Here is a 27,043-nt window from a genome sequence, read left to right as displayed (position 1 = left end):
CTCGTTGCTGGAAATTCCTTTTTTATTGCTGTATTTATTGCACTATATTTACCTACAACGAAATAAAATCAATCAATCAACATATCAGATTTTTTTTTCAAAAAACTTATGACAGATCACAATTTGTCAGAAAAAATGCTGAATTTTAACAAAAATGTGTGTATATTTTGGTTTTTTGGCCATAACTCGTTTTGTATTGTAAATAGAGCAAACTTTCTTCTTAGAACAGATAGAAACATGATGTTTTGGCAGCTTTTGAGCTATATATCATGACTTTACGACCACTGGTTGCCGAGATGGGCAATTTTACCCCTCGCGCACAGAAATTGGGGGTTGCCGGCTGGAAAATGGGGGCAACCCCCTAAAGTCAATTTTTAATGAAGTTTTAGGTCAATTGTCGAGATTTAAGAACCCCGTTTTTTTTTTGATTTAAACAAAAAACTTTTTTCACTCCACCCTATTCTAATAATGGGAATTTGTCAGTTAGAAACATCAAACATGTTACATTGTTGCAATACCATACACCTCGATCACAGATGCAACACAACAAACAATTGAAAGCAGCGAAAGGAAATGTAGTCATTGAATTATCTGTGTCCATTATTATTGAATGCCATTAAGTGTCTTATGGTGCAGACCTGACTACTTGTATATGCAGGTCAATCTGGTCAATGCCATTTCAACATGCTAGCTTCAAATTTGACCGGTGGCTGAGCTGCTACGCTCAATAGTGGTCAAAATCGCTAGTATAAATTGATAAATATGGTTCTTGTGCAATGTGCATATTGTAAGTTTGAGCTACTTTAGTACTATTTTTATTATACTAATGTTGGACTAGATCAGGGGTGACGAACCTTTTTGCAGTCGCGGGTCACTTTGTCAATTACACATGACTTATCGGGCCACACAACTTTTTAATCGTGACGTCATAGATTGGAATCGACCAAAAATACAAGGTGAAGTTGGTGAATAGGGTCTTCACAACTTTACCTTATAGCTTTCCTATTTACTAACTTTAAACTCTGAAAGTTAGTGTTTAGGGCACAGGGTTGATCTCTAAGTGGTCAAAACTGGGTTTTGACCACTAAGCGGTTTAATCTAAACCTGGTTTTAACCGGTCAAAACTAGGTTTAAACCGGTCAAAACCCTGACCGGACCCTGACCTGACTGGTCAAAACCCTGTAATGAGTTGCTTGATCGTGTTCGCCAGAAAATCACTGAAAATATGAGGGAGAAGGTAGAAGGTGAGGGAGGAGGGAGTAGGAAAAGATGAAATTGACTGGTGAATGAAGCATTTGAATATACTGGAGAGACTTGTTAATTCCAACTGTTCAATTGAGGTGTTCTACATAAAGTAGATAGGCATAAGGCATCACAACTTGTTCCTTTTCCGATAATCCTTTCTTGGCTTGACATGTACTTTGCTTCAAAGAACGAATCATAAACTATCCTGTCTTTAATTTTTAAAGCATCTTACAATATGCATTCGCATTGTTTATTTTAACTGGATAAAATTTGATGGCAAATGTTATTCATAAAAAAAAATTGTTGGAATAAATTCTTGTACTTCAGTTGGCTGTGCAAATTGTTCATCGTTCTACCAAGCATTTTTTGGTTCATCAGAAACTTATTTTTAGAATTTGAATTTTCTCCATGATTAAAATAACCAACTGATTGAAATATCAAAAACAAACAGAGAAGTTGAATATTTTTTGTTCCAAATCCAGCATTTAGGTTATGTTGATCAAAACAAAATATGAACATCATTACTAATAACATGGAGGGTAATACTTTTAATCCAATTGAAAAGCAACTTGATTCATACACTAAAGGGGTTTTGACCAGCAACAGGTGGTCAAAACTGCCCGGTTTAAACCAGGTTTTAACCGGGCGGTTGAAACCAATTAACCCTGTTAGGGCAAGAAAATAGCAATGGAAAAGTGTACCAGTGAAGGCATAAAACAGCTTTGAGATGTCTTTTGTCTTTAATGCATGAGCGATTGTCAAATTGTTTTGCGGGCAGCACAAAATTCTTTGACGGGCCGCAGGTTCGTAACCTCTAGACTAGATTTTAGCATGTGTTGGATATCTGAAAAGCATCTGGTAACAGAAAAAGGTTTGTCATTTTTTAACGTGAAACAAGAAGTTTTACAGTGATAAAGTTATACTTATTGATTTTCAAAACGGTCATTTCAAAAAGATATAAAGTATATTTAGTTTAGAGCTCAACATCAAAATTGCATCAGCCTTCAGTCATTAGTATAGTTTCGCACTTTGGCATGGCATGTGTTGACAGGTCTTACCAAAGTGTGGACCTACAATCAGTCAATCATGACTGGAGGTCGATCTGCTGCATTTGATAGCAGCTATTATCCCCATTATAAGAAGGAGTAGGCTGTACATATAGTTAAAAAAGTTATCATTTTGGTGACACCCCTATTTTGATGTACCTTGTCCCCTGAGCATTTTAAGCCATAATTCAATAAATTTAGAGAAAAACTGAGGCAGTGCCGGCAAAAACGGTGTCCGGAATGCATTAAGATCGAAAATGACACTTTTAATGTTAATAACGCATTTAATAAAGTAATGTCGCCATTAGCCAGCAATTGGCCTTACTGTTTACAGTGGTGACATTCAAGATGGTCATTGTTTACAGTCTTGCAAACTCGAGGAGAGTATTAGAGCCGCACTCTCGCCGGCACTCATGTACTTACTCCGCCAGAGTCCAACTAGACTTACCCAATTAGTAATATTTTTTAATTAAATAAACAAATATAGATGCCATTATTTAAAGCACGCTTGACTCTTGCCCCACTGAAGACAAATTTGCAAGCCTGGTTTACATAGTAAAAATATCGGATTCACTACTAGCAATGCCCACTGTGCTAATGCAAGCAATCGATGTCTGGTAGTATTTAATAAGCATACTGTTAGTGTTCTGTATACTAATTATACTGATTCATGATAATAGTACTACGTAGAAAACTACTTGTACTAAAATGCTTTGAATAATCTCTCAATGATGTGGCAGTTATCCAAAAGAAATGCCATACTCCTTCCTGACTAGGGATGGGCAAAATAGAATACCGAATATAGAATAACCAGTTGTAGAGTCTAACCGGTTTCAAAATGCATATGAAATCGGATAATTGAAACCGCTTTAACGACCTACTTCGTACTAGTCCGTTTGATCGCAACGAATTCGCTGCAGCGAAAGTAGAATTGTTTATCGATTCAGTGCGATTCGGCGTCGGAAAAACGCACGAGTTTCATTGTTCGCATTAAAGAGATCTTTCTTGTCAAGCGCTTTGTAGTCCTCACAGTCTTGCGGAAGTGTGGCACGAAACAACTTAATCCGCTTTCAGGATTTTTCTCTATTTCGGTACCACAAACCTAAGTTGTTTCTGGTAGAATACAAGGGTCCTTGCCTTCGCTGAGCCACCCAACATCGTGAGCTCCCACTCAAAAAAAAAAATGCGAGGCAACGTCGACCACAGGGTGTGCGCATTAGCGACCCTCCCCGCAGAACTACGTACGGGTAGTTGGCTTTTTCTTAGCTTTTACTGTACTACCGCAGAGCAAGGGGGGGGGCAACTTTTTTTCTACCGCAGAGCAAGGGGGGGGGGGCGAAAAAATTTAAATGGGCAAAATCATTATTTGTAGCTGTTGCTCGAGAATGTTGGGATTTTGCCAGGGGGGCAAATTTTTTTTAGGGGGACAAGGCCCCCCTGGCCCCCAGCTGGCTACGGGCCTGTACTACCGGTATGCCAGTACAGTGACATGGACGACTTGTTGAGCTGTGGGATTGAAGATGCTACTTGCAGTAGTGAAGATGAATCAGCAAATTTGGCTTCCCCTGTTTCAGAAATAGATACCTATCTCACGTTGTTGAAAGCATCCACTACATGGAAAGCAAAACAAAAACCAATTTTCTTGTTTCTATCAGTTTCAAAATATTTTTGTGTACCTGCTACATCTGCTTCTTCAGAGAGATGTTTTTCAAGTGCAGGTTTAACTGCCACCAAGTTAAGATCTCGTTTGACTGGTGAAAATTTAGAAAGCCTAAATCTGTTACACTGCGATAAGCAATTTTTGTGATGTTCATTGTTTTTGTAAAGTCATAAAAATCATTAAAATGTGTCGATGGTAAAAGTTGTCAATTATTCTAGAATAGATATCTGTATTCTATATTCGGTTTCAGTATTCTAGAGTAGCTAATTATTCTATTTTGCCCATCCCTATTCCTGACATATCCCATGAACCAAGTATATTAAAGGCACTATCTGTATAGACGTACCGGTAGTATGATACATTGGGAAAAAGAGCCAAAACATGTCGAAAAAAGGGCCAAACTGGGTAAAAACCAGCCAAATTGTTCAATAACGTTGTTAATAATACATAATAACGTTTACAACGTCAATAACGTTACAACATTACAACAACATGGTCTACATTCTACAAGAACAATTTCAAATCTTCTAGGGTTGCCAGAGGTTAATACAAAAAAGAGCCCAAACTTGTGCAAAAAGTAGCCCAATTTTTTTGGGGGTTCTAAAATGGAGCCCAAGCAAAGAGATAAGTTATTATACAAAATTCTTCCAGAACGCTTGATCATCAGTCCCAAATTATAAGTGTTTTTCCATTTCTTCACATCTTTCAGACAGATTGGCAACCATGCATTCACTCAACTGTTTGTTAAAATAACTACAAACAAGTACCGATACCACACCAAGTAACACAAAAAATGGTTTAAGTGCTTTTCGTGATGAGCTAACGCATCAAGAGTGTTCCCCTTAAGACCATCAACAGTTTTGATAACCCACCTAGGTCAATCAACGTAGAAACTATCTTTTTTTTTTACTCATATAAATTGTTAAAAAAAAATTCACTAGGCTTTTTTTTCTCATCTTTCTACATTTGTAAAAACTTTATTAAGGTGTTGCAACCATGCCATAACTGATTGTCCTGCTTTGGCATCATGCACATTATAGCGTCCGTGTTTTGTCGCTTCTATCTTTTTCTAGACCTGCTATGTTTGACATATATTGTTTTTCGTTGTGATGGTCAGAAATAAAAACAAGCTGAACTGATGTGCACTACATTTTCATAAAAACCTGGATCACTTAAGTTGCCAGGCTTGCCAGACATTAAAGCCTAAACATGCATATTTTTGAAAATTGGCATCTTTATACCAAATTGGTAACCTTGCCTCACCGGGGCCTCCAAAAACGCTCCTCCTCAATGAAATAACTACAAATTAGGTAAAAATCTTTAACATGATACAATTTTTACATAAAAAGTTATATTATATTTTTAAAAAAAAGTAGCCCAATTGGGCGCCAGCCAAAAAAGCGAGCCCAACGTGAATTTTTGGCGCCTGGAGAAATCAAAAGTAGCCCAATTGGGCATAAAAGCGCCCAATCTGGCAACCCTAAAATCTTCATCTTCTACAGTGTTTCCACTCGAACCTTTGGCATTGGCATAAACATTGTCAGCTAAACACTGTCTAAAAAATCGTAATAACACTTTTCAGTCGCAATTTCTGAAAGAAATTTATTTAAATAGCTAGTTTAATAGTATGTGCCAACTGTTTCCAAAAAGAGCCAAATATTGAAAACAAAGGGCCAAGGAGCCAAACAAATTTTTTTTTGCCAAATGCGTCTAAAAGGGGTCAATCTGGCAAGCCTGATCAGGTCTGCTTGGATAACTCCACCTCTGATTCACACTTTCATTGGAATGACTTGCCTTTTCTAAATGCTCAATTGTGTAAGTTGTATCACCATTGTTCTTCCTACAAATTCCAAGATACCAATTTCTTTAGTTCCCAGCAATGCACGGCTCATTTACCAAAACATCAAGTTCATCTTTATTCCTGGATCGTTGTGGATCAGCTTCTCCCAGTTCTTGATTATCGTTGTCAGATGTAAGATGCAATGTAGTCAATATGTCTTCTTCTGTTTAGTTAGAATCAAGGTCAGGTTCAGCTTCGCCTTCAGTCCTTCCTTTTTAATCTGATTTACTTTGAACAAATTTGGCCAAGTCACTATGTCCTGTCTGTGCTTTCGAAATGAAACCTCGTTTCGAAGAATATTTTTCAGGGAATTGTCATCCGTGGAGTTTTGAACACATTGTTCCAATTTGACAGCAGTTGTAAAGGGGCCATTCCATGATTTGTATTTGTAAAGCAAAATGTTACCAGTGTCCTCAGCTTTCTGTGCAGCCTCTATACAATTTTTGTAATTGTATTTTGTTGGAGTATGTTATGTTGGAGTTGGAGTATCAGCCTGATAAAGAGTCATTTCTCAGATTCGTTTGGCAGTGAATATTTTGTTAGGCAGCTTGCTGATCTTTTGGCCAATGACCGAATTTGGCTAAGTCGCGCTAACATTCAAGATTATTGCTGGGCAAACCTTGTAGCTATGAAGAGGCCAGTTTGTGTACTTCAGTTGCATGTGAAGACTATATAGGCACTGGTCTGCGAACCAAAACCATCTTCTCTGCCGCGTTGTATGGCAAGGTCTTTAGCTGCCAGGGAACAACAATTTTTGAACAAATACTTTTCAACTATCGAAATGGGTTCTTCAACAGAGAATGAATATGGAACGCGGTACTCCTGGAGAATATTAGCATTGCATTCAGCCAAGGCAGTGTGCAAGTCCAGTCGGAATGGCCCGTTTCGGTGAGTCCGATTCGGTGAGTCCGATTCGGTGAGTCCGATTTGGTGAGTCCAATCCCTATTCAGTAATTTTTTGAATTTTTAAAAAAATATCAGGTACCGTAGCCTAATTATCATTGCCGTGTAAGGGTTAGGGTTAGGAACTCACCGAATCGGACTCACCAAATAGTAGCAGACCCAAGTCCAGTAGTATTAGCAAGCCTTAAAGCAACCGGCGGCCATCGCGGCCATGGCCGCTAAGTAGTGCTTGAATGACCGCCGGTGCTACCTTCTCAGTCGGCAAAGTTTGGCTGCCGATTTCTTCTAGCCAATTATTTAATTTTGTAATAGAATGAGCGTGGATTAACTGTCGAAAATATGTAGTATCAAAGAGTGACGCAGAATTAGGTCCAGCACGTTATAATCACCACTGTTGTATTGTGCGGGACATTTGCTGTTCTTGTATATATGGAATATGGTGCAATGGACATAAAACGTGGAGTTCGCCAGGGATGTTATTGTATACTATCTCCATGTCTATTCAACCTGTATACTGAAATGATTTTCAGACAGATTGATGAAATGAAAGGTATCAGCATAGGAGGTATGAATATATCTAACCTACGGTATGCAGATGATACTGTTTTATTGGCGGAAGCAGCAGAAGCTCTCCAAACAATAATAGAAAAAGTGAACAATACTGGAAAGGAATATAACATGAAAAGCAACACAAACAAGACGAAAACGCGATGATTAGCCTATTACAAGAAAATAAAATGTACCAAGTGTAAATATTACTATTGATGGAATGCTGGTCGGTCAAGTCAAAAGCTTTACCTATCTGGGACACACAATAACTGAAAATGGCAGATGCGATACGGAAATATTGAGACGAATAGAAATAGCAAGAAATAACTTCGTAAAAATGAAAAAGACATTAACAACACGCAAAATTAACATCAACACTCGAAAACGAATTATGAAATGTTATATCTGGACTACGTTACTTTACAATGCAGAAACATAGACACTGTCATCACAAATGGTTAAACGACTTGGGGCATTTGAAATGTGGATTTATAAAAGAATGCTTAAAATTTCATGGAAGGATAAAATCACAAATAAAGATGTACTATCCAGAATACAAACCAACATGGAAATTCTACAAACAATTAAATCAAGAAAATTGAAATATTTTGGCCACATGATTCGCAATAATTCTATTCAAAGACAACTACTAGAAGGAAAAATGAACGGCAAACGAAATAGACCACCAAGACTGGTCAGGACTTAATTACTAAACTGTAGTAAAAAAATCTCACAACAGAGAAACTTGGCGTTTCATTGCCTCCAACCCTCGACGAGAGGAAGGAACTTAATGATGATGATGATATGGAATATATCCAGCTGCAATCACCAGCTGAATATTCGGCCAACGCGCGACGCGCATTCATCCATTGTGCGCGAGTAATAGCGTTAATTACCGTGACGCAATACCACAAGTCACAGGTTTGCGATTTTTTGCATGATTATAGAGCAGTGCTAGATGAACATAACTGAACAAAAACAAGACAAATGTTCCGCTTCTTAAATGATCTAGAATAAAGTTTTTAAAAAAACCTTTGCGCATTTGCCTGTTTGACCAAGTCTTGTTTGTAATTCCCGACGTTTATTTTAACAAAGTGCTAATTTACATCAGCTGGCAATATTGTCGTTTTTATGTCGATGCAATGTTGTCGGACATTGAATCGTTGTTAAAAAGGAGAACTAGTTTAGTTGACATCCGAGGGGAAAACACGTGTCTTCACAGTTGAGAAACATTCAGTTCACACCCTCAATAGTGACATTACAACGGTATAAATGGTTAGATTTTATGAAAAGGCGGTATTAGGGTGGCCAAAAAATATTAAAATTTTTTATTTTTGTTTGCACACCCTCTCATTTGAGGAGGATTCATGAAAAAATAACACTGTGAAAATTTGAAGTGAATCCGACAAGAGGAAGTGCTCTCCCACCGACCTCAAAGTTTGCTTTTATTGGCATAATCCGTCAAAATTCCTTGAATATGTGACGTAATTCTTTTTTGACTTATGTACATTGCAGTTGCAGCATTTTTGTTTTAACCATTGTTTTACTCTGAATTTATGATACAATAAGTGTTTCCACATGCAGAAAAACATAAATAATGCACAAAATAGATCACATTAACAAGCGTTTGGTATGAAATTAAATGCACTAAACTTTAGCGAAAACCGCATAAAAGTACGTTCACCAGTCACGATCGCAACGCTTTAGGTGACAACACATTGCCCAGAAAAAGCAAACGAAACGTTTGTAAAGAGTCAAGCCATTGATTTTATTTAATGGAGCTGTTGGCATGTTGGCTTTTACTTGCACTTGTTGGAAGCAGCTTTCTGTGGTGCTCGACCACCTGATAGAGGAGCTGGCGCTGCTGTTTATTTTCCATAAGGACTTCATTGAAGTGAGTAGCTAATTTGACTGCCCAGTGCCCGCTCTGCACAATCATTGACGGCTTTGAGACGACGGCATGCAAGAAATAGCAGCCTTCGATTAAATGCCTGCTGCACGACAGTGATAGCTCCAGTGTGGATTCTCATATTGCTTGATGTTGTGTCAAAATAAAGTGCAGCTAAATGCTCTGCTACAACTCGTGTATGAACTCCACTACTTTTTGGCCCATTAGTGATCCCGTTCCAATAGGCAGCTTCGGAATGCCAAGCAGTATTTCAACATGCATACCAGAAACTACAATGGCCAAAGAGTCGCACTTTGTGCCAGTGGCATTAGTCAAATGGTACCATGAAAATAAGCAACAAGTGGAACTGTTGGTTTAAATTTTTTCCGCACTGCAGCTGCAAGGCTTTCACGTGAGGTGTTTTGAGCATTCATGACAGAGGAATGTGACATTGTCAATTCATTTATATCAATTCCAGCTGCAGCAAGATCAGGAGTGATGATCATCATTGCTTGACAACTTGATGTTATAGTTCTGTTCAGTGCTGCATTAAACAGTGGATTATCGATAATGCAGCGTTTTGGTGATGGCTGCTCCTACTGAGTTTTCTTTTGTTTTGCTGTTATTTGGATTTGTGGTGCAAATAGTGGGTCACTAGAAGAATCTTCATAATTTGCTGATCATTTTCAGATGAGAAAGCAGCAGCACTTGATGGTACTGGATCAATGCGATTTCTATTGCGTCTCTGTTCATCATCTTTGCGCTTTCTATACTTTGCAGCAGCTTTGCGATGCATTGGGTCCTCTGTTGTCATCAGTATCTGTCATGCACCACATTGGTCTATCAAAAACTGGCAGTATTCTGGTATTGTTGTGCGGCATTCCCAGTTAGCATGTGTAATATCAAATAATGCACTTAAGCTCTGGGTGAAGTCAGCTTCTGAGGTCAGCTAGGAAGCTGAATTTCGCCTCCCTTTGTGCTTTGATTCTCCTATACGCTCTTGATGGATGCGTTTTAGTTTGGTAACAACGTGAGTCTTTGCAGTGGTAGCGATATTAGCTTTCACCCACAAGAACTGTACTGCAAGCAAGTGGCAGTGTAACCTTATTGATCTTCATCTCGTAGTAGAGGTGGTGAAGAACCACACCCCATACAGGCAGCTGACATGGCCCCTCAAGAGAGTCAACACTAGAGAGTGGGTGTCCATTTGTTGACTGTCTTGAGGGGCCATGTCAGCTGCCTGTATGGGGTGTGGTTCTTCGCCGTCTCTACTACGAGATGAAGATCAATTAGATTACACTGCCACTTGCGTGCAGTACAGTTGCAGATGAAGTAATATTAACTACTACCATCTATGCCACTTTTTGGTTTGCAGCACCTTCATCAATATCTGCCCCTACAAATGACCTAGCAATGTTACAGCTTACAGAGGATTATAAAGAGGTTGACAATGCAATTTCTCAAGTGGCAGAAAAAAGTTGAGGTTGCGCTTGTGGTACATCAGTGAGGATCTTGCTGCACTACCTTTATTCAATGATAATAACACAGATGATGAAAAGAAAGCAATCGTTAATGCTCTTAAGAAAGACCCATTTCCCGAAGATGTTCGTCGTGTTGCCCCAAACAAAATTGTCAAGTTTCAACGTCTCTCTTTGGCACAGTTTGTAACACAGCATTCACTTAACCTTTTCGAGTCACTGCTTCTGTCGACACATGGCGTGATCGTGATGATTATAAAGAAGCCTGCAAAGTTTGGTGTCATCTCAAAGCCGTCAATGATTGTGCAGAGCGGGCACTGGGCAGTCAAATTAGCTACTGACTTCAATGAAGTCCTTACAAAAAATGAACAACAGCGTCAGCTTGGCAGCTTCTCTATCAAATGGTCGAACACCACAGAAAGCTGCTTCCAACAAGTGCAATAAAGTCAACCAATGGCTTGACTCTTTACAAACATTTCTCTTGCAATTTCTGGGCAATGTGTTGTCACCTAAAGCGTTGCGATCGTGACTGGTGAACGTACTTTTATGCGGTTTTCGCTAAAGTTTAGTGCATTTAATTTCATACCCAACGCTTGTTAATGTGATCTATCTTGTGCATTATTTATGTTTTTCTGCATGTGGAAACACTTATTGTATCATAAATTCAGAGTGAAACAATGGTTAAAACAAAAATGCTGCAACTGCAATGTACATAAGTCAAAAAAGAATTACGTCACATATTCAAGGAATTTTGACGGATTATGCAAATAAAAGCAAACTTTGAGGTCGGTGGGAGACCACTTCCTCTTGTCGGATTCACTTCAAATTTTCACATAGTTATTTTTTCATGAATCCTCCTCAAATGAGAGGGTGTGCAAACAAAAATAAAAAATTTCAATTTTTTTTGGCCACCCTAGGCGGTATTTGGTAATGCAGTTGAAACAATTTATTGTCATTAGAATTAGATGATCCCGCAATACCGGATTACAATCCCGATAAAGCAGTTATTGCGTGGTACAACGATTCTATTGCAGGACGTCGCCCAGACTTCAACAACACTAAGTGATCATTTTAGCATTGCAGCAAGTTTAAGTATATTTACTTGTGCTATCGCTATTTGTACTTTGGCCTCCAAGTGCGCAGATTTGGCCGCCGAGAAGGAGCTACCGGTAGGCCGGAAAAAATACGAGTTTTAAGGCCTGTATTAGTACAAGCTCTACTTGAGTGTTTTTTTTCAACCATATTAAAATGGCAGTGTGAAATGGTAAGAAAACCATGCAAGCACTTTCAATCCCAACACAACAAAGTCACTCTGCAGTATAAGTTTATGCGGCAAGCTTGCACCAATTGAATATTCGACTTTGTTTTTTTTAGCAATGACATATTCCAGAATGGGTACATTGTTGCTGCTGTGTATCCATACTATCACATGGAGTAAAACATGTTTTTCCTAAATATTTATTTATTTGACAATAATATTATATGTTTATTACTCAAAAATTGTCTACCATTTGTTAAGTGCCAAGCCTTAATAATACTAATTCTAATTCCTGCTTTGAACTCAGCAACGAAGAAATGGGTACAGCATAAACAATAAATACACTTGGTTGCACTGAAATCATCTGATTTATATGTGTCAAAAGCTATCTCCGTCTGTGAATTGTGATTGATGATTGAATTGTTGATTGGTGGCAACTGACTAGTTGACCGTATGGTCGTTTCGTTGTCTCCCTATCAATAACAAAACCTAAACATTGTAGCCTATGTATTATTGTTTTATGTCACTTTTGTGTTTTGTTTTTTGATAAATAAACGATTGATTGATTGATACAGTGTTATTCAAAATACCCAAATTACTAATGAAATATTCAGCCATATTTTGGTGTCAGTGACATATGCAGCAAATTTTCAAGTAGTTCCCTTTTTTTCTTTGGGACTACATTAAACAGAGCTGCCTATCTCTACTGCATGATAGGTCACAAAATGTAGGCATATACGGTATTAATTGTACTAATCAGGGCTACAAAACTGTCAAGTAAGCTTCACCAACTTTGCTGGTTTTGGTTAAAAAATGTGTTGGTTTAGTGAGCTGAGTTTTTTTTTTGGTCATTTATCGGTCATTGACCGATTTTTTAGCAAAATGTCCGAAAAAAAGTATAGTCAATTCGGTCAAAATGTCTGAAAAAATATATAGTCAATTTGGTCAAAATGTCAGAAAAAAAAACGTTTCTCAGCGAAACTTATGTTGTAGTTAGACAGTAACTGCAAATTTTGGTTTGTATCAGGTACTTAAAAGGAAATATTTTCATTCGGACAAATGTTCGAAAAGTCTCAGCAAAAAAAGAAAAAAACCAGTTAGCCATGTAGGCTATGAATGCATTATTCACTGTCTAGACCAGCGGTTCCCAAACTGGGGTCCGTACAGCAGCTTCACAGGGTCCGCACTGAGAATTTACATTTTTAAGGATTGTGATTCGATAATGAAGATTTCTCAGGTGTAATGCTTGCTTTATCATTAGTCTTTAGTTAGCGAATGTTGTAAACATTATTGCGTGTTTTAGGATGTCTCTTGTGACATCATAAAGCATCTAGGCTATTATGCTGTACTACATGCTATCAGTGAATTGTTCACAATAGTTAGAAAGTTGTTAACATTAGAAACAATCGTGACTGCACTAGTGTAGCCTACTACAAGAAACATGGGTCAACTGACCCTTGAACGAAGGAGTGACTGTCGCGGTGTGCCGGTGTAGATGTAGTAGCAGACTGAGTTGGTAGCACTTTGTAGATAGGAGAGTTAAATGCTTACCGTATTTGATTGTTTTTGCTTTTCTTTTATTGGTGTGGTTTTTGCTTTTTTCCAATAGCATTTTTTGATTTTTATAGGGCCGCGAAATATCAAAACAATTGCAAAGGGTCCACCAGGCAAAATTTTTAGAAAAGTTTGGGAACCGCTGGTCTAGACTGTCTACAGATATTGCATGCTGTATTGTAGGCCTACTGTGTGTAAATCTTCCCTATAAAGTACAAAGACAATATTTACGCGAGGTTGTATACAATTACATCACATAACAGAAAAGCATTTTGAATACTTGTAACAGTGGTTCACACTTCACCGCTCACGCCAGAAAAAAGTAGGTCAATTGCCATAAAAGCGTCTACAAATCTTGTGAATATCTTCTTCTTATGCCTTATCTGAGTCATTGTGTGAAATGATTGTTGAACAAGAGTGAACATCGCTAGAATTCTAAAGGCTACGTGAACACAGTAAATTACATTTCGTTTAGCAGATGCAACAAGAACTCACATCTCAAAAACTGTTCATATCAATCAATATGTAGACAAATACTTACCGTACTCAAACAATTTTGGGAGACAGTTGTGTTAATTCCTATTTTTCCTATTCTTTCCAACATCTTTAAACAATAAACATGCTATGTCCTCTGGCTTCTGCGACGCGTATGTTATGGGTGTACAATGCACTTGAATATTTTGAGTTGACAATTGCACATAGGCCTATGTCAGACGTTATAGCCTAATCATGAAGTTAGACAGCATCCTATGTCACTGACTTCACTTCCCATCTACAGGGATCAAGCGGTCGAGGTATTGGATGTCGAGTGGGCGACTGCAACGATTGCTAAAGATTTAAGTCAAGATTTGAAAGAAACAAAGGAAACTGCCATCGTCAATAAAACCAAGTAAGAAATGCGTGGTTGTAAATTGTTTATGCATTATGTTTGGACCAAACAAGCATTTGTAAGAAGTTGCAGTTTCTGTACAAGTGATATGTTGGATTTATTTCAAATTTTAGCTTTTCTTTGTGCAATAAAGCAATTAGAAACACATCACTGAATTTAGCTTGAGTTGTGTATCACAAAGTTGTTCACTGGGGTTTGTATGAATTCGTCTTCCCACTATTGTCTAGTATGGTGGTAATGTTGATATTAATACATAAGATCTACCAGTAACAGTGTCTTGTCAATTAAAAGGTTATATGAAGATGTGAGTTCCTTTCTGTCCAACGATGCCGGAGAAAGGTTCCTAAGAAGGCAGGAGAAGAATGTTGAAAAAGATTTGAAGATTCAAGATCAGTTATATAAGTTTTATCATGAAAGGTTTGTTGTATTCCGGTTTACGCCCGGTTGTTGAAGAATTGAAGATTTAGCATAAGTGGACGCGAAGGCAAGGATGCCAATCTTTGTGTCCATCTTTCAGGCATGCTATTAAGTGTCCTGCCGAAAACACAGCCACGTGCTTGAGGGCGGTGTCAAACCGGCACTCTTTCGAGTGTCGTACCAGAGCTCTCGCCAATCGGCTATGCAGTATGCAGAGGTGGGCAGTAACTAGTTACAAAAGTAACTAGTTACTGTAACTAGTTACTTTTTGAGTAACTGTAACGGTAACTTCGTTACTATTTTCCAAAAGTAACGAAACGCGGTAACTAGTTCCTATTTTAGCACTTTTTCAACAGTTACAGTTACAAGTTACTTTTGTATTGAAATTTCAGTTTTTAATTACCGTTTATTTCTCTGTACGTGTTTGTGTCTTGCTTAGTGCGTGTTTGCTGCGTTTTGCGCAATAATGCATTTTTCTCGCAGATGTGTCGGCGCAGCACTGCGCATGCGCGGTTCTACTTTTGTTTTGTGGACTGGTGGAGAAGGGTTGCCATATTGGCGAATTTATCGCCAAAGTCCAGAAATATGGCGATTTTTTAAGACGTTTAGCTTCATATTTATGATTTGGCTCTTTTTTGGCGATTTTTGATAACTGATTTGGCTAAATTAATTGTTTTTGGCGATTAATCAATATGTACCAAAGACAGGCAAGACACAACAATACAACAGGGTTGAGCATTATAATAATATATTTTACATATTTACAAATGAGTTTAACAGTCAAACGTTTTCAGTTTAACTTCAGCCCTCATCAGGAACCTGAAAATATTTATAAAAATGCAGTAAATTTCAACTTCTTGAAGGTAACTAACTAACTGACCATAAGCATCAAGAAACACGCAGCGATTAAAAGCAATTTGTTGATGCTTATAGTCAGTTAGTTAGTTACCTTCAAGAAGTTGAAATTTATTGCATTTAGTGCAACGTTTGCAATGCCTCTAAAAAGATTGTCTGACATTAAAACCAGCAACAGCATTGCTGATTGCTTGCCGTTGGTGGACGTTCTTGTGGAAGCAATACAAATCAGATTTGGTCATTGGTTCGAGGACAGCGACTTTCAGCTTGCGACTGCATTCTACCCACAATTTAGACTTATCTGTGTTTAATGCCTGATCATTACGCGACACTGCTGAATTGAAGACCAAAATAAAACAGAACATGCTTCAAGCAATTGAAGAAGCAAACTGCTCTGTTGAAGAGGGGAGTAGCAGCGACACTGAAGTGGATGGTGGTGGATAGAGCCACGGAGGACTTTTTGCACAACTTTACGCAAAAACCAAGAAAAGAAAGCAATGCGCGTTGAATCTGTTACAGGAGTATTTGGAAGCGGACCCTGAGGACAAGTTAAGCGGATCCAGATTAACAATTGGACCGATGAAAAACCTGTTTTAAAAACATAACACTCCCATTCCGTCAAGTGCTGCAGTAAAAATATTGTTTTTATTGCAGCACTTGTTCATCACCAGACTTTATTCGTTCATCCCCGACGCCGACACACGCTCCATCGACCTGACACTACCAAGACAAGCATGGGTGCGCCTCAACCGTCTCCGTACGGGCGTCGGGCTTTTCCGTTCAACCATGCACCAATGGGAAATGGCCTCTTCCTCCTCCTGTGAATGTGGTGCCGAGGAACAGACCGCAGACCACATCATTGATTGATTGATTGAATAAATCTTTATCCTCGGACTGGGAAAGCAGTTTCGCATACTTGTAGACTAAAGGCTTTAAATCACTGACGCAGGCCCGGTCACCGAGATTGACAGAGTGAAGTTTCTAATTGTTGAAGTCTCGTTGCCGGGAAATTATTCCATCTATTAGATGCCGCTAAATGGAGAGCAGTCCTTAACGTGCGTTGCTCAAGTGCATGCCCTGAGAGTCGAACCGGTGCCGCTTGATCTTGAAGCTGCTTCGTTCCAGAAGTGACGCGCTAACCAATTGAACTATCGAGACGGACATCATCAATGACTGTAACATCTTCAAGCCACCTAACGGAATGAAAGGTCTGCGTGTCACGAATGATGAAACCAAAGACTGGCTGCTCTCTAGTAGCCTTCTAGTGTAGTCCGGGAACATCGTGAATCTGGGGCGGTAAAAGGATAAACTCTCGGCCCCAGAGGCTCACACGACGACGACGATTAGGCAAGGACATTTTAAAGCCCAAAAGGGCAGGCCTGAGTGACGAGCACTTTGAAATGCTCGTATTTCTCAAAGGAAATAAACATAATAAGCCACTGAGTATTTTTTTTTAAATAAAACCTTGTTGGTTTTGTACTTGTGCTGTTATGTTAGCATGGATGGCTCTAACACTATATATCAAACATTGCGGTTAAACTGGACTTGCATGCAGAGCTGGCCAGGTGCAGAATTTTATGTTGAGATTTGTGAGCAACTGAAAGTAACTAGTAACTGTAACTAGTAACGGTAACTAGTTACTTTTTAAAATTAGTAACTGTAACGGTAACTCAGTTACTATTTTGGCCAAGTAACTGTAACTGTAACTCAGTTACTTTTGAAAGTAACTTTGCCCACCTATGGCAGTATGCAGCCGACAAAGGTAGTCAATAGTCATTTGTTGGATGTGTAACATGTAACATGCAGTACTTTAATTTACAACAAACATAAGGTAAGTTTTGCCATTCTAAAGTAAATTTGTTACTCAGATGGTGCAATTTCACCACTCCATTAACTTTGTTGCTTTTACCTTTTTAAGAGGGTTGTCTTGTTACAATGTTTGTCCTCACTTGCAGTGAAGATGCCGCCAGAAAGATATTGCAACAGAACAAGGAACAACATAAGTCCAGACATAGGATTCTGAAAACCCGCATTGAAGAAGCTGAGAACAGGTTTGAAGCTAATTTTCAGTCACTGAATAAGTATTTTATCATCACTCAAATTCGCTTTTGTTTGCACTAGTGGAGGTGACCGATTCTTTCCGTTCAGTGATCACTGATCGCATACACCATAAAACTTTACATCTTAATAATAATGGTCACTTCTTACCACGTCCCACAATGGCATTTTAAATTGATGTTTGATAGCCTGATAGAGCTCACCAGTTTGACTATACTATACCCAAAAATTTGCTTAAAGTTTTGATACCTTTTAAAGCTATTATATTAACTTTTTTTTCGTAGAAAATAAGTTAACATGGTACCGTACTTAAAAGTGTGTAACAAATTTTCTAATTGTGGGCATTGAATTAAAAATAGGTTTAAAATCACCCCACTTTTGAAGTACCTCGGGCTAAGTTGGACAAATTACAATTGTATATAATTGGATGTATATACCTAATTAGTTACACATTTTCATGTAATTGTAATGAGACTTTGTTGTGTAATATTAATTTCAAAAATTTTTGATCCTAATTATAATTACATTATGGGCTAACTGTACCACCAGCCCCAGCAGAAAGACTTTTTTCAATAGCTGGTAACTTTTATACCGCAAAGAAGAACTTGCTGGTACAGACACTTTTCGCAACCTACCGTAGTCTTCATCGAATACAATTCTACTGCCTTTAACAAAATCAATCTGTAAGAAGTCATCAATGAATATATTTATTCAAACATGTAATTAATTACATTTGAAAGTAATGGTAATTTGAAAATTTCATAATATAATGTAATTGAACCTGAAACTATGTAATTGATCCAACTTTGAACTGGGATGTTCCTTTTGAGATTAGGGTTTTGAAAAGTTTGGTTCGCATGAGTGCACCCAAAAATGTGGTTTAAATTTGATTTAAAAATTTGAGCGGCCAAAGTCAGAAATGTTTTCATACAGTTTTGTGTACCATGTTGTATTTTTTCAAAAAAAAATAAAGCCAATGGCTTAAGAAATTACTAAGTTATTGAAATGTTAAACAATTGTGAAAAACTCTTGAAGAAACACTTTGAAATTTAGCTTTATGTTGACAAATTCAAATTCTTTTAACTTGTTTAATTCTTGTTCACTTTTATAAATAAAGAGTTTTTTGAGTTCGATTGATGAGCTTTATAAGCTCGCTAAATTTCAACCCGGAGTTTCATGGTGTTATATACAGCTCTGGATTACTTCACATGGAATGATTCTTAAACACATTATTATTATACCATAATATTTTAATTTTTTTTTTATCTAAACTTACGTTAAGAAAGTTAGATGGAAACTGTTTTGTTTAAGTTAATCTCTCATTTCTTGTCATAATCTTGTCCATATGTACACCAGGAGGCTACAAAAACTGCAGCATGGAAAAGAAAGGATGCAGAAAGCAGAGCCAATGGTTGTGAAGTGCAGCGATCTCTACAAAAACTTTCTGCGACAAATACAGAACACAAGGTATCATTGTCTGTTACTTGCGATCTGTTTTAAATCGATTGAACTTTCCTCATGCGATAACCAGAGAGGACTTTTAAACGTTTATTTGAGTTTGATTTTAATTAACTATTTGTCAGTATGAAGCATGCCCACTGCCCAGTTCTCTTCATCGTCAATCGATTTTCTCAGTGATGAGAAGTTTGCATCGGACGCGTCTGTTCGTTCCATCATGCAGGAGATGCAGGATCGATACATCGCGACACTGACGACCATGGAAGAGTGTCGTAACGGAATGATGATGGAGCAATCCCAGTTGGTGGAGATATCGAGCTCCCTTGATCTCATTGTGCATCTATCTAATCAACTTGTCGTTGTATTAGGTATATTGTGATTCCTTTTCTAACAGTTTTCCTAATGTTTGCTGTTTTCAAACGATTTGTTTGTATTTTGTCCTTTAGTTAGACTAGAACCGTACAGGAGCCAACTATTCGAAAACAATGAACCGGACTTACGGAAGTGGGGAACTGAATCATGCGTTGTTGTTGTTGATGCAATACCAGAATGTGTTGCTCGTATCTACAAACTGCAATCAAACTTGAGTTCATTGCATTGCGTCAGTCATGTTTAAATCTCTTGCTGTTAAAGCTCGATGGCAGTGACCTGTTTATTGTGATATCATGTCCAGGTAGGCTCGGACAACCAGAGATTAATTCTTCTGTGACTCGTTTCCTCGCGCTCGTAATTATCAATGTTGCCAGAGCGTTTACGATCCGTCGACGATAAACGGAGACTGGAGGAAGAGAAGAGGCTTGAAGAAGAACGCACCATTGCTACAAAGAAGGAACTAGCATTGAAAGCGGAAAAACAAAAATTGTTAGCAGAGAAGTGTCCTGATTTTTCACTCCCGGAAGTTCCGAAGGTAAATATCTTAATGGAATTCAAAGTAGCATTTGCAAAACTTTAATATGTGGCCATGATGCACAAACAACCGATTGCGCTACAATATTTTTCAAATTATTCAAATAGTAGTGAGGTAAATTTGTAATGAGACAGACACTTCAGCTTAATATACTCTTTGTGGTTTGAATAGAGAGTTTATTAGGTAATTACTACAGTAGGTTCTGTTAATGAAGGAATGATAAAATCAAGCAATGGTGGCTTAACAGTCGAGGTGTACACTTGAGCAACGCACTTTCAGTACAACTCAATAGTCAATATTCAGCGACACCTAGTAACTGTTAACAATAACATGCAACAATACTTCAAGCAGTAGCGGAAATTTACACTGTCGGATCTCGCTAACTTGGCCTGTATCAGTGGTTTAAAAGTAGCAGGATAAAGCGGCCACTCCACCGAATCTCACTTGTATTTTTACCCAGGAATTGCGCTTGTCAGTGAGCCGGGCAGCGTATCATTCCTCCATCGAGCTGAAAGCGTTGCTGTCCAGGTACGAGAAAGCGAGCAAACGATTCACGTCCGATAAGTGCAATATGGTGAGTAGCAATTTCATACCCAAGCAATTTGTCAATGACTCTGCTCTCAGTCGCGCTAACAGCTGTTTGGTATAGCCTCTGCCGCATTCGTTTTTTGAAAGGATAACAAAACTCAACTCTCTGTAGCTATTTCGATCGAGTTGATATCAGACACCAATTCTGGTTTCAAAGGCCCATCTCTGTGCAGACCAATTACAATCTTGAATCGAACGATAGCCCAATCAAGTAGCTGACATACAGGATGAATAGAAAGTCCCTGGACTTTTTTTTACTACATGGTTAAACATATTGAATGTCACTTACATGCCTGTTAATATGCTAAATATCCTGCTCATATGTTTTTTTAAACTTAGGTCTAATTGTGAGCATCACTTGTAAGGTCTAAAATGAGCCAAAGAGAAGCCATCATTCAGCTCCATTGCGCGGTGAAAATCGACTCTGAGACCATTAAGCCCTTAAAAGTTGCCAAATCCACTGTTTACCATGTTGTGAATAGATTTAAGGCACTTGGTACATCTGAATATCAGCCTAAAAGTGAAACTCAAACAGATCCATCTGTTAAATGACCAAAGATATGAATGTGAGCACTGAGCAACCATTGTGAAAAAAGATATTCATTTGTCTCTTTACAATAATTAGAAAAGGCAGTTCCTTACACCTCTCCGAAAGCAAAAGGGACTTGAATAAGCACAGATTCTTCTCAGAGAACTGAAGGCAGGCATGGCAGGGCAAGAGATCATTTTTCAGACCAAAAACTCTTCACAAATGAAGCTCATCAGAATGATAGAATTAATGCAAAATCTTATAGCAGATATTAAAGATTCTATGAGAATAGTTTACCGCCGTTAGAAACCGTCTGTCATGTTGTGGGCCGCCATCTTCAAAACCTGGAAGTCTCGTCTGATTTTCGTAGAACAAGGGGTTAAAGTCAATTCAGATCGCTGTATCAACGATATTTTGGTTCCAGCTCTTGAAGAGATGAAGAAAAACTACAAAGATCAGCCCTTCACATACCAACAATATGGTGCACCAACCCACACCTCAAGAAAGACTTGTGCTTAAGTCAACTCCCAAGATTCTGAGGCAAGGAAATGTGGCCTCCCTCATCGCCTGATTTGAATCCGGACTTTCGTTATTAGAGGCAAAGGCCTGTTCCGTTGCTCACACAAGTGTTGATGCTCTGAAGCAATCACTCCTGTGGGAATGGGTTAAAATACCCCAGGATTAGCTACGTGTCTCGGTCGAAAACTTTCGATAAAGAATTGAGGGTGTTACTCAGTTGATGGGCTGCCACATTGAAAAAAAAAAATATTCCTGGTATTGTAAGCTCTCATTGTGATACTTTTTTGATGAAATTTTATTTATTTTACATTGATAAATCGTTTATAAGTTGTTGCAAGGACTTTGTTCATCTTGTACAGCTACTTGAATTCCTCATCGCTTCATCTGTTTCAACTCTGTTGTTTTCAGAAAGCCATCATGGCCATCAACAAAGCGATCAATGTGCCTATATCCTCTATCACTGACAGGGCAGGGTCGGACGTGAAGAACACACTGGCAGACCTGAAAGCCGTCTTACAAGGTGAACTTTTTAACTTGATGATTCAGTTATTTTCAAGCAGTATCAAGACAACATATGATTTGTTTCGTTTGGTTTGATATGATTTGAAAGTTTAGTTTAATTATAACTTTAGGAAAAAATATCAAAGTTGGAAAGCAATCCATCACCTTTAGCGAGGATGCCGCGAGTTTCACCTGCCTCTCCATGGCCAAGAAGTTTGTGGTAAGGTTTTAGTTTAGTTATAACCAACCAGTGCTGTTGGAGCGTGGTTGTGGTCCGACTTCCGATCATCTACATGCAATCGATTGCATGAAATGGGTGAGCTCATTACAGACACGATTTCTTTCTGACGTTACTTCGAAGGCGAAATAGTCACCCGGTAGAGGCCACTGCCCTGAAAAACATTCAAACTAATGCTTCTTTTCGAAATAAGTCAATTTCTTGGAAATGTGAAGTCAAAACAGTTTGAAGTACGATTTCTTGTAAGTACAAATGTATCCTCTAGTCAACAGCTTTTATCAGCCAAAATGCGACCTTCCCAAACCTTCGTGACGCAACAGTTACTATGAGACAGCGCAATGTTTGCTGATTTTAGATTGTTGCCAAAGAGCTGGGCGACTGACAAACAAGTTGTTGGAAACAACATGATATTGAATTATAGTAACTCTCAGGCTAAGAAAGCCTCTTTGGAAGCTTCATCTTGGCAGGTCCAGGTGGTTTAATTTTTAAACAACTGACGCACCTTCGTCCACCGAAGTTCATTATTTATACTTCCTAATGAAGTAATGTTGCCTGCATGTTATTTCTGGCACTGCATAGAGAGTTGTTCTTAAAGTGCGTTGCTCAGCTGCACGGTGTGAGATTTGAATCAGCGTTGCTATTTTTTCGTTTGTAAAAGTGTTTATCCCCCTGAGCTATACAGGATCAGACTGTCTTCTGAAAACAATTTTATATCTGAGTTGACATCAGAAATCAAGATCCTTCCATGATTGTGTGTGATGACTTTTTCTATTCAGCCCGGTTGTGAAGCCTTTGTCTGCTTCCGCTGATGCTCAATTGTTATTTGTTTCGATAGCGCCATGTGAAAGAGTGAATGTGAAGCCCTCAAAACGATATGTTGCGTTATAAGCGGTTGTATAATGGCCCTGTGGGAATGGCTGCAAAAGGTCGTATGCGGTTATCTAGTTAGCCACCACCCTATAACACCAAATTTAATGGCACTCGCACATAAGCAAACAAAAAACCATACGGTACATGCAAAAAAACTTACTGCAAATCTTTGAAAGTCATGTACTTTGTTTATGTTTCTTCGCTTGTATGTTTGTAGTCAGTGATTTGTATAAGCACGGATGCGAAACTACTTGCTCATAGTGGGGCGTGTAAAATAGCAGGCTCTGCCAAATGTGATTTTCCTAACCTTACAAATTTATTTTTCAACTCATCAGTTCAGAAGCATTTGAGCGACAGCACATAGGCTGTAACCTGAAAAAATACAAATTTACCAAATACTGCAATTGGTCAGTGCAATATTTGTTAATCGACACCATTGTTTTGAAACATTTTTGGTCTCATCAGTTTTTTATCTGGTTGGTATGGTAACAAATTACTTTGATTTGACTTGTATGGTTTTTACAAATTTTAAGTTTCACTGAAGATCATTTCTTTACTTTTGAGCTGTGTGATCTGAAAACAGCAGTTTTTCTTCAAAGTTTGGGAAGATCTGATAACACTTTTGCATAAGCTTCACCTCAGAACTATGATGGTTGCGGCTACCGGTACTTTTTCTTGATTTCTTTGATTTGTAGGGTAAAGTTTCCATGTTAATGTTGACAAACTGGTTGGATGTTCATTGAGCTTCAACTTGTTTTTTAATCGTCATCTGTCTATTCAGAAACAAGCCGAAGGTCAGGTGGCTTTCAACCACAGCACAGCGTTCAGTCTATCATTGACTTTGATCGGTGTCTGGTGCCAGCACGAGTCATTCGGTAAGCTCTTACTTGCCCAGCTTCAGTCTAGGTGTCCATTCGTCGTCCCCTGGTACGTGCCCCAGCTTCCCGGGCAGACGGACAAGGACTATAACAAGTGAGTACCATCCAACCGCTCTATAAATGCTGCCAGCGTGAACAGACAAGACCTAGCAACAACTAACTCGTTATCAATCAACTACAATACCACAATTGCCACCTTTTCTGTAATGCATCGAGTGCTTGTCAAGCATATGAAAACTGCATTGCATTGAAAAATAAAACGCCACGAATGGATTACATCACACAACCAATCAAAGCTAAGCACCGAGCTTGAGAAATAATATCGTTTGAAATGTTATGTTGTTCATGATGATGCTATGTTGCTGGATATCGTCTGCTCACTGTGAGCAAAGCACCGAAATTGCTTTCTGTCATAGCATATGTTTCAGCTAGAGATGCACCGATACCAATGTTTTGGCCGATACTTTAGTGTTACAAAAAGAAGCGATTTTGGTATTTGCAAGGAATTATATCAAATGCTAAGTTTGACCTTATTTGCATAAAACTATTAAAAAAGGCTTTGAATTGGCATAATTTATTAAAGATTCAAGAATCCAATCTCAACCGCACTGTTGTGTCATAATAATATGTTTTAGTAGTGAAAGGCCACCGTGATTGAGGACTGGGGTATCAAGGAAGAAACATTACATCATCATTGGGGTTTCTGAAAATTAATAAAGGGTTTGCGCAAACTCTCCAAATAGGCTATCATAATTGATAATAAGATGTAAACCAAGTCATTTGTGTAGTCGTACAAAAACTATTCGACAAGTAATGTGCAACCTAAGGGTTTTGTCGTTTGGTTGAGAAGCTTTTGCCAGGCCAAGACTACCCAGGTAGCAAAAATGTATAATTTTGCATCGTTTTTACGTTGCTAAACGATTAAAAAATCCATGTAACTTGGTTGTTTTTAGTAAGCTGGTTCTATCAGTTTGTGATTTAATTTCCACCTTTCGTTTAAATTGAGTTTCATCAAGCTTAAACCATGTCATGGCAGATTACGACTATGAACAAAAGAAACATTTTTTTAAACTTCAATTTGTATTGAAAATACATGACATGATGTCTTCCAACCTTATCACATATTTTTTCATGACGTAATGTCTTATAAGAATTCACTAAAAACGAGAGCAACGGGACCACGAATTCTCACTGAACCAATCAATAAAAGGGGTTGTTGTGCCTACTGATCTCTGGAGCTGACGTACCCCTTAAAAAATATGGACTTATTCTTGATATGGGATTTGACTACATATATTACATATCGATTAATGGATATTTTGTTTCACTGAACTTCGAAGTCAAAACGTATTTGTTTACCACAACCAAGCCATTTGTGACGATCGAATTTGTTAATTCATTTATTCGATAAAATGTTTATAGATGATGTCACATCATTACACCGATTTGAGATATTTCATTCATGACATCGTATGGTAGTGACTTTAACCTACCACACTGTCCGAATTCATAACGCAATCATGCGTATTGCGTAACGTATATGACATCACTGGTGTTTTTGTCAGAATTTTCCTTATAAACTCCATCGATTGCAATCTTAAGATCCTTCTTGCACTAAGTTCAGTTGCAGAAAAAAAAAAATAGTATTAACAGAGGGTGGGAATCGAACCCACGAAATCGAAATTACTACTCCTTTGCCGTAACCCATTACCATTAGGCCACGCTGGCTGTGGCGATGCATTCAGTTCAATTTCTTGTATCAAAATCTTTCGATAAAGACGGTCAGAATATCACGTGTTGAGTCACATGACTGAAATCAGCTGATTTGCGTGTGCGTTTTTCGAAGAGTGTGTTACGTTAAAGTGCCTACCGCGTCGTATGGATGGATGAAAAACCTTTACAAGTTTTATACTCTGCTGAGAGTAAAAAAGAAGCACAAATGATCAATATTGGAGAAATTGAATTTCCTTCACGATTTAAGAATCGAACAATGCAAAACTGCTGAAACAAAACGTTTTGTTTGAGTGAAAGAATCACTGCAAGCAACCAATGCCAAAAGGTGCGCGCAAAAAGTCATGAGAGCTTTGTCATACTGAATGAAGAAATCAACAAAGAGTTTGGCATACGCCACAAGGTCGGCTTCATCACCGCCTCCAGTGCACACCTGGTTTGACTTGAACCTTATCCGACAATGCTAATTCTGTGATTTTTTTTGAAAGGAAATTTCTACTTGCTAGCCACATTCTTGCTAATGTACAAATCACCTCTGCCCTACAACCAGGTCACGTGGTTATCTCTATGACGACGACACAGTGGAAACGCAAGATAAATACCTTAGTCGGATGTCCGGACTCGTAAGGACATATGCCGCGCTCATCCAATCCCCACTGCCACCTGGTGTGAAGTTGCATCCTCACGGGACACCCGCTGGATGGACATGGTTGGCCAGGTTAGCTCTACTGTGATTTGGTTGAACCTAATATCCGCCATTCAAGTTTTCTAGATAAATGACTTTGTGTTTATAGCTGTAAAATTACCTAGGTAAAACACCCGAAGTGGACTTCTGTAAGGCTAGAACGGACAAGCAAACAAAATTTTTAAGAATGAAATTTGAGCCATATTTTTATTTGTTTATTAAAACATGATGTGTATTTGGTTTTGCCAGATAACTAGTTATAAAAAATGTATTAGGTTTGTATTGTAAAGCCTAATATAATCTCGATGTTGGCTTTAACCGCCTTATTGGCTTATTTAATGTTATGCTTTTGTATAGTAAAACCTAATACAAGCCTGATGTTGGCTTTAACCGCCTAATTAGCTTATTTAATGATTAGGCTTTTGTATAGTAAAACCTAATATAAGCTAAATGTTGGCTTTGACCACACTATAATTTCATAATTTTGAATAGTAAAGCC

At 38.3% G+C, this 27,043-nt stretch overlaps 1 protein-coding gene across 2 annotated transcripts in view; it reads left to right on the top strand.

The window, feature by feature from the left end:
• The window catches only part of LOC145766058 (uncharacterized), an 83,071-nt gene that overhangs the window by 32,666 nt on the left and 23,362 nt on the right, over positions 1-27,043 (top strand). For both annotated transcript variants that reach the window (XM_082577712.1, XM_082577713.1), the window contains 11 exons: positions 14,200-14,310; positions 14,602-14,727; positions 17,538-17,633; positions 18,997-19,107; positions 19,276-19,466; positions 19,845-20,005; positions 20,466-20,579; positions 22,050-22,161; positions 22,274-22,362; positions 24,032-24,222; positions 26,410-26,577. In XM_082577712.1, coding sequence (XP_082433838.1) covers positions 14,200-14,310; positions 14,602-14,727; positions 17,538-17,633; positions 18,997-19,107; positions 19,276-19,466; positions 19,845-20,005; positions 20,466-20,579; positions 22,050-22,161; positions 22,274-22,362; positions 24,032-24,222; positions 26,410-26,577 — 1,470 coding nt within the window. The remainder of the gene's footprint in view (positions 1-14,199; positions 14,311-14,601; positions 14,728-17,537; positions 17,634-18,996; positions 19,108-19,275; positions 19,467-19,844; positions 20,006-20,465; positions 20,580-22,049; positions 22,162-22,273; positions 22,363-24,031; positions 24,223-26,409; positions 26,578-27,043) is intronic.

Source organism: Aplidium turbinatum, chromosome 3 (assembly GCF_918807975.1).
Source record: "Aplidium turbinatum chromosome 3, kaAplTurb1.1, whole genome shotgun sequence".
Lineage (NCBI taxonomy): Eukaryota > Metazoa > Chordata > Ascidiacea > Aplousobranchia > Polyclinidae > Aplidium > Aplidium turbinatum.
The sequence above is the reverse complement of the archived record's forward strand: the minus strand, read 5'-3'. Positions and strand labels throughout refer to the sequence as shown.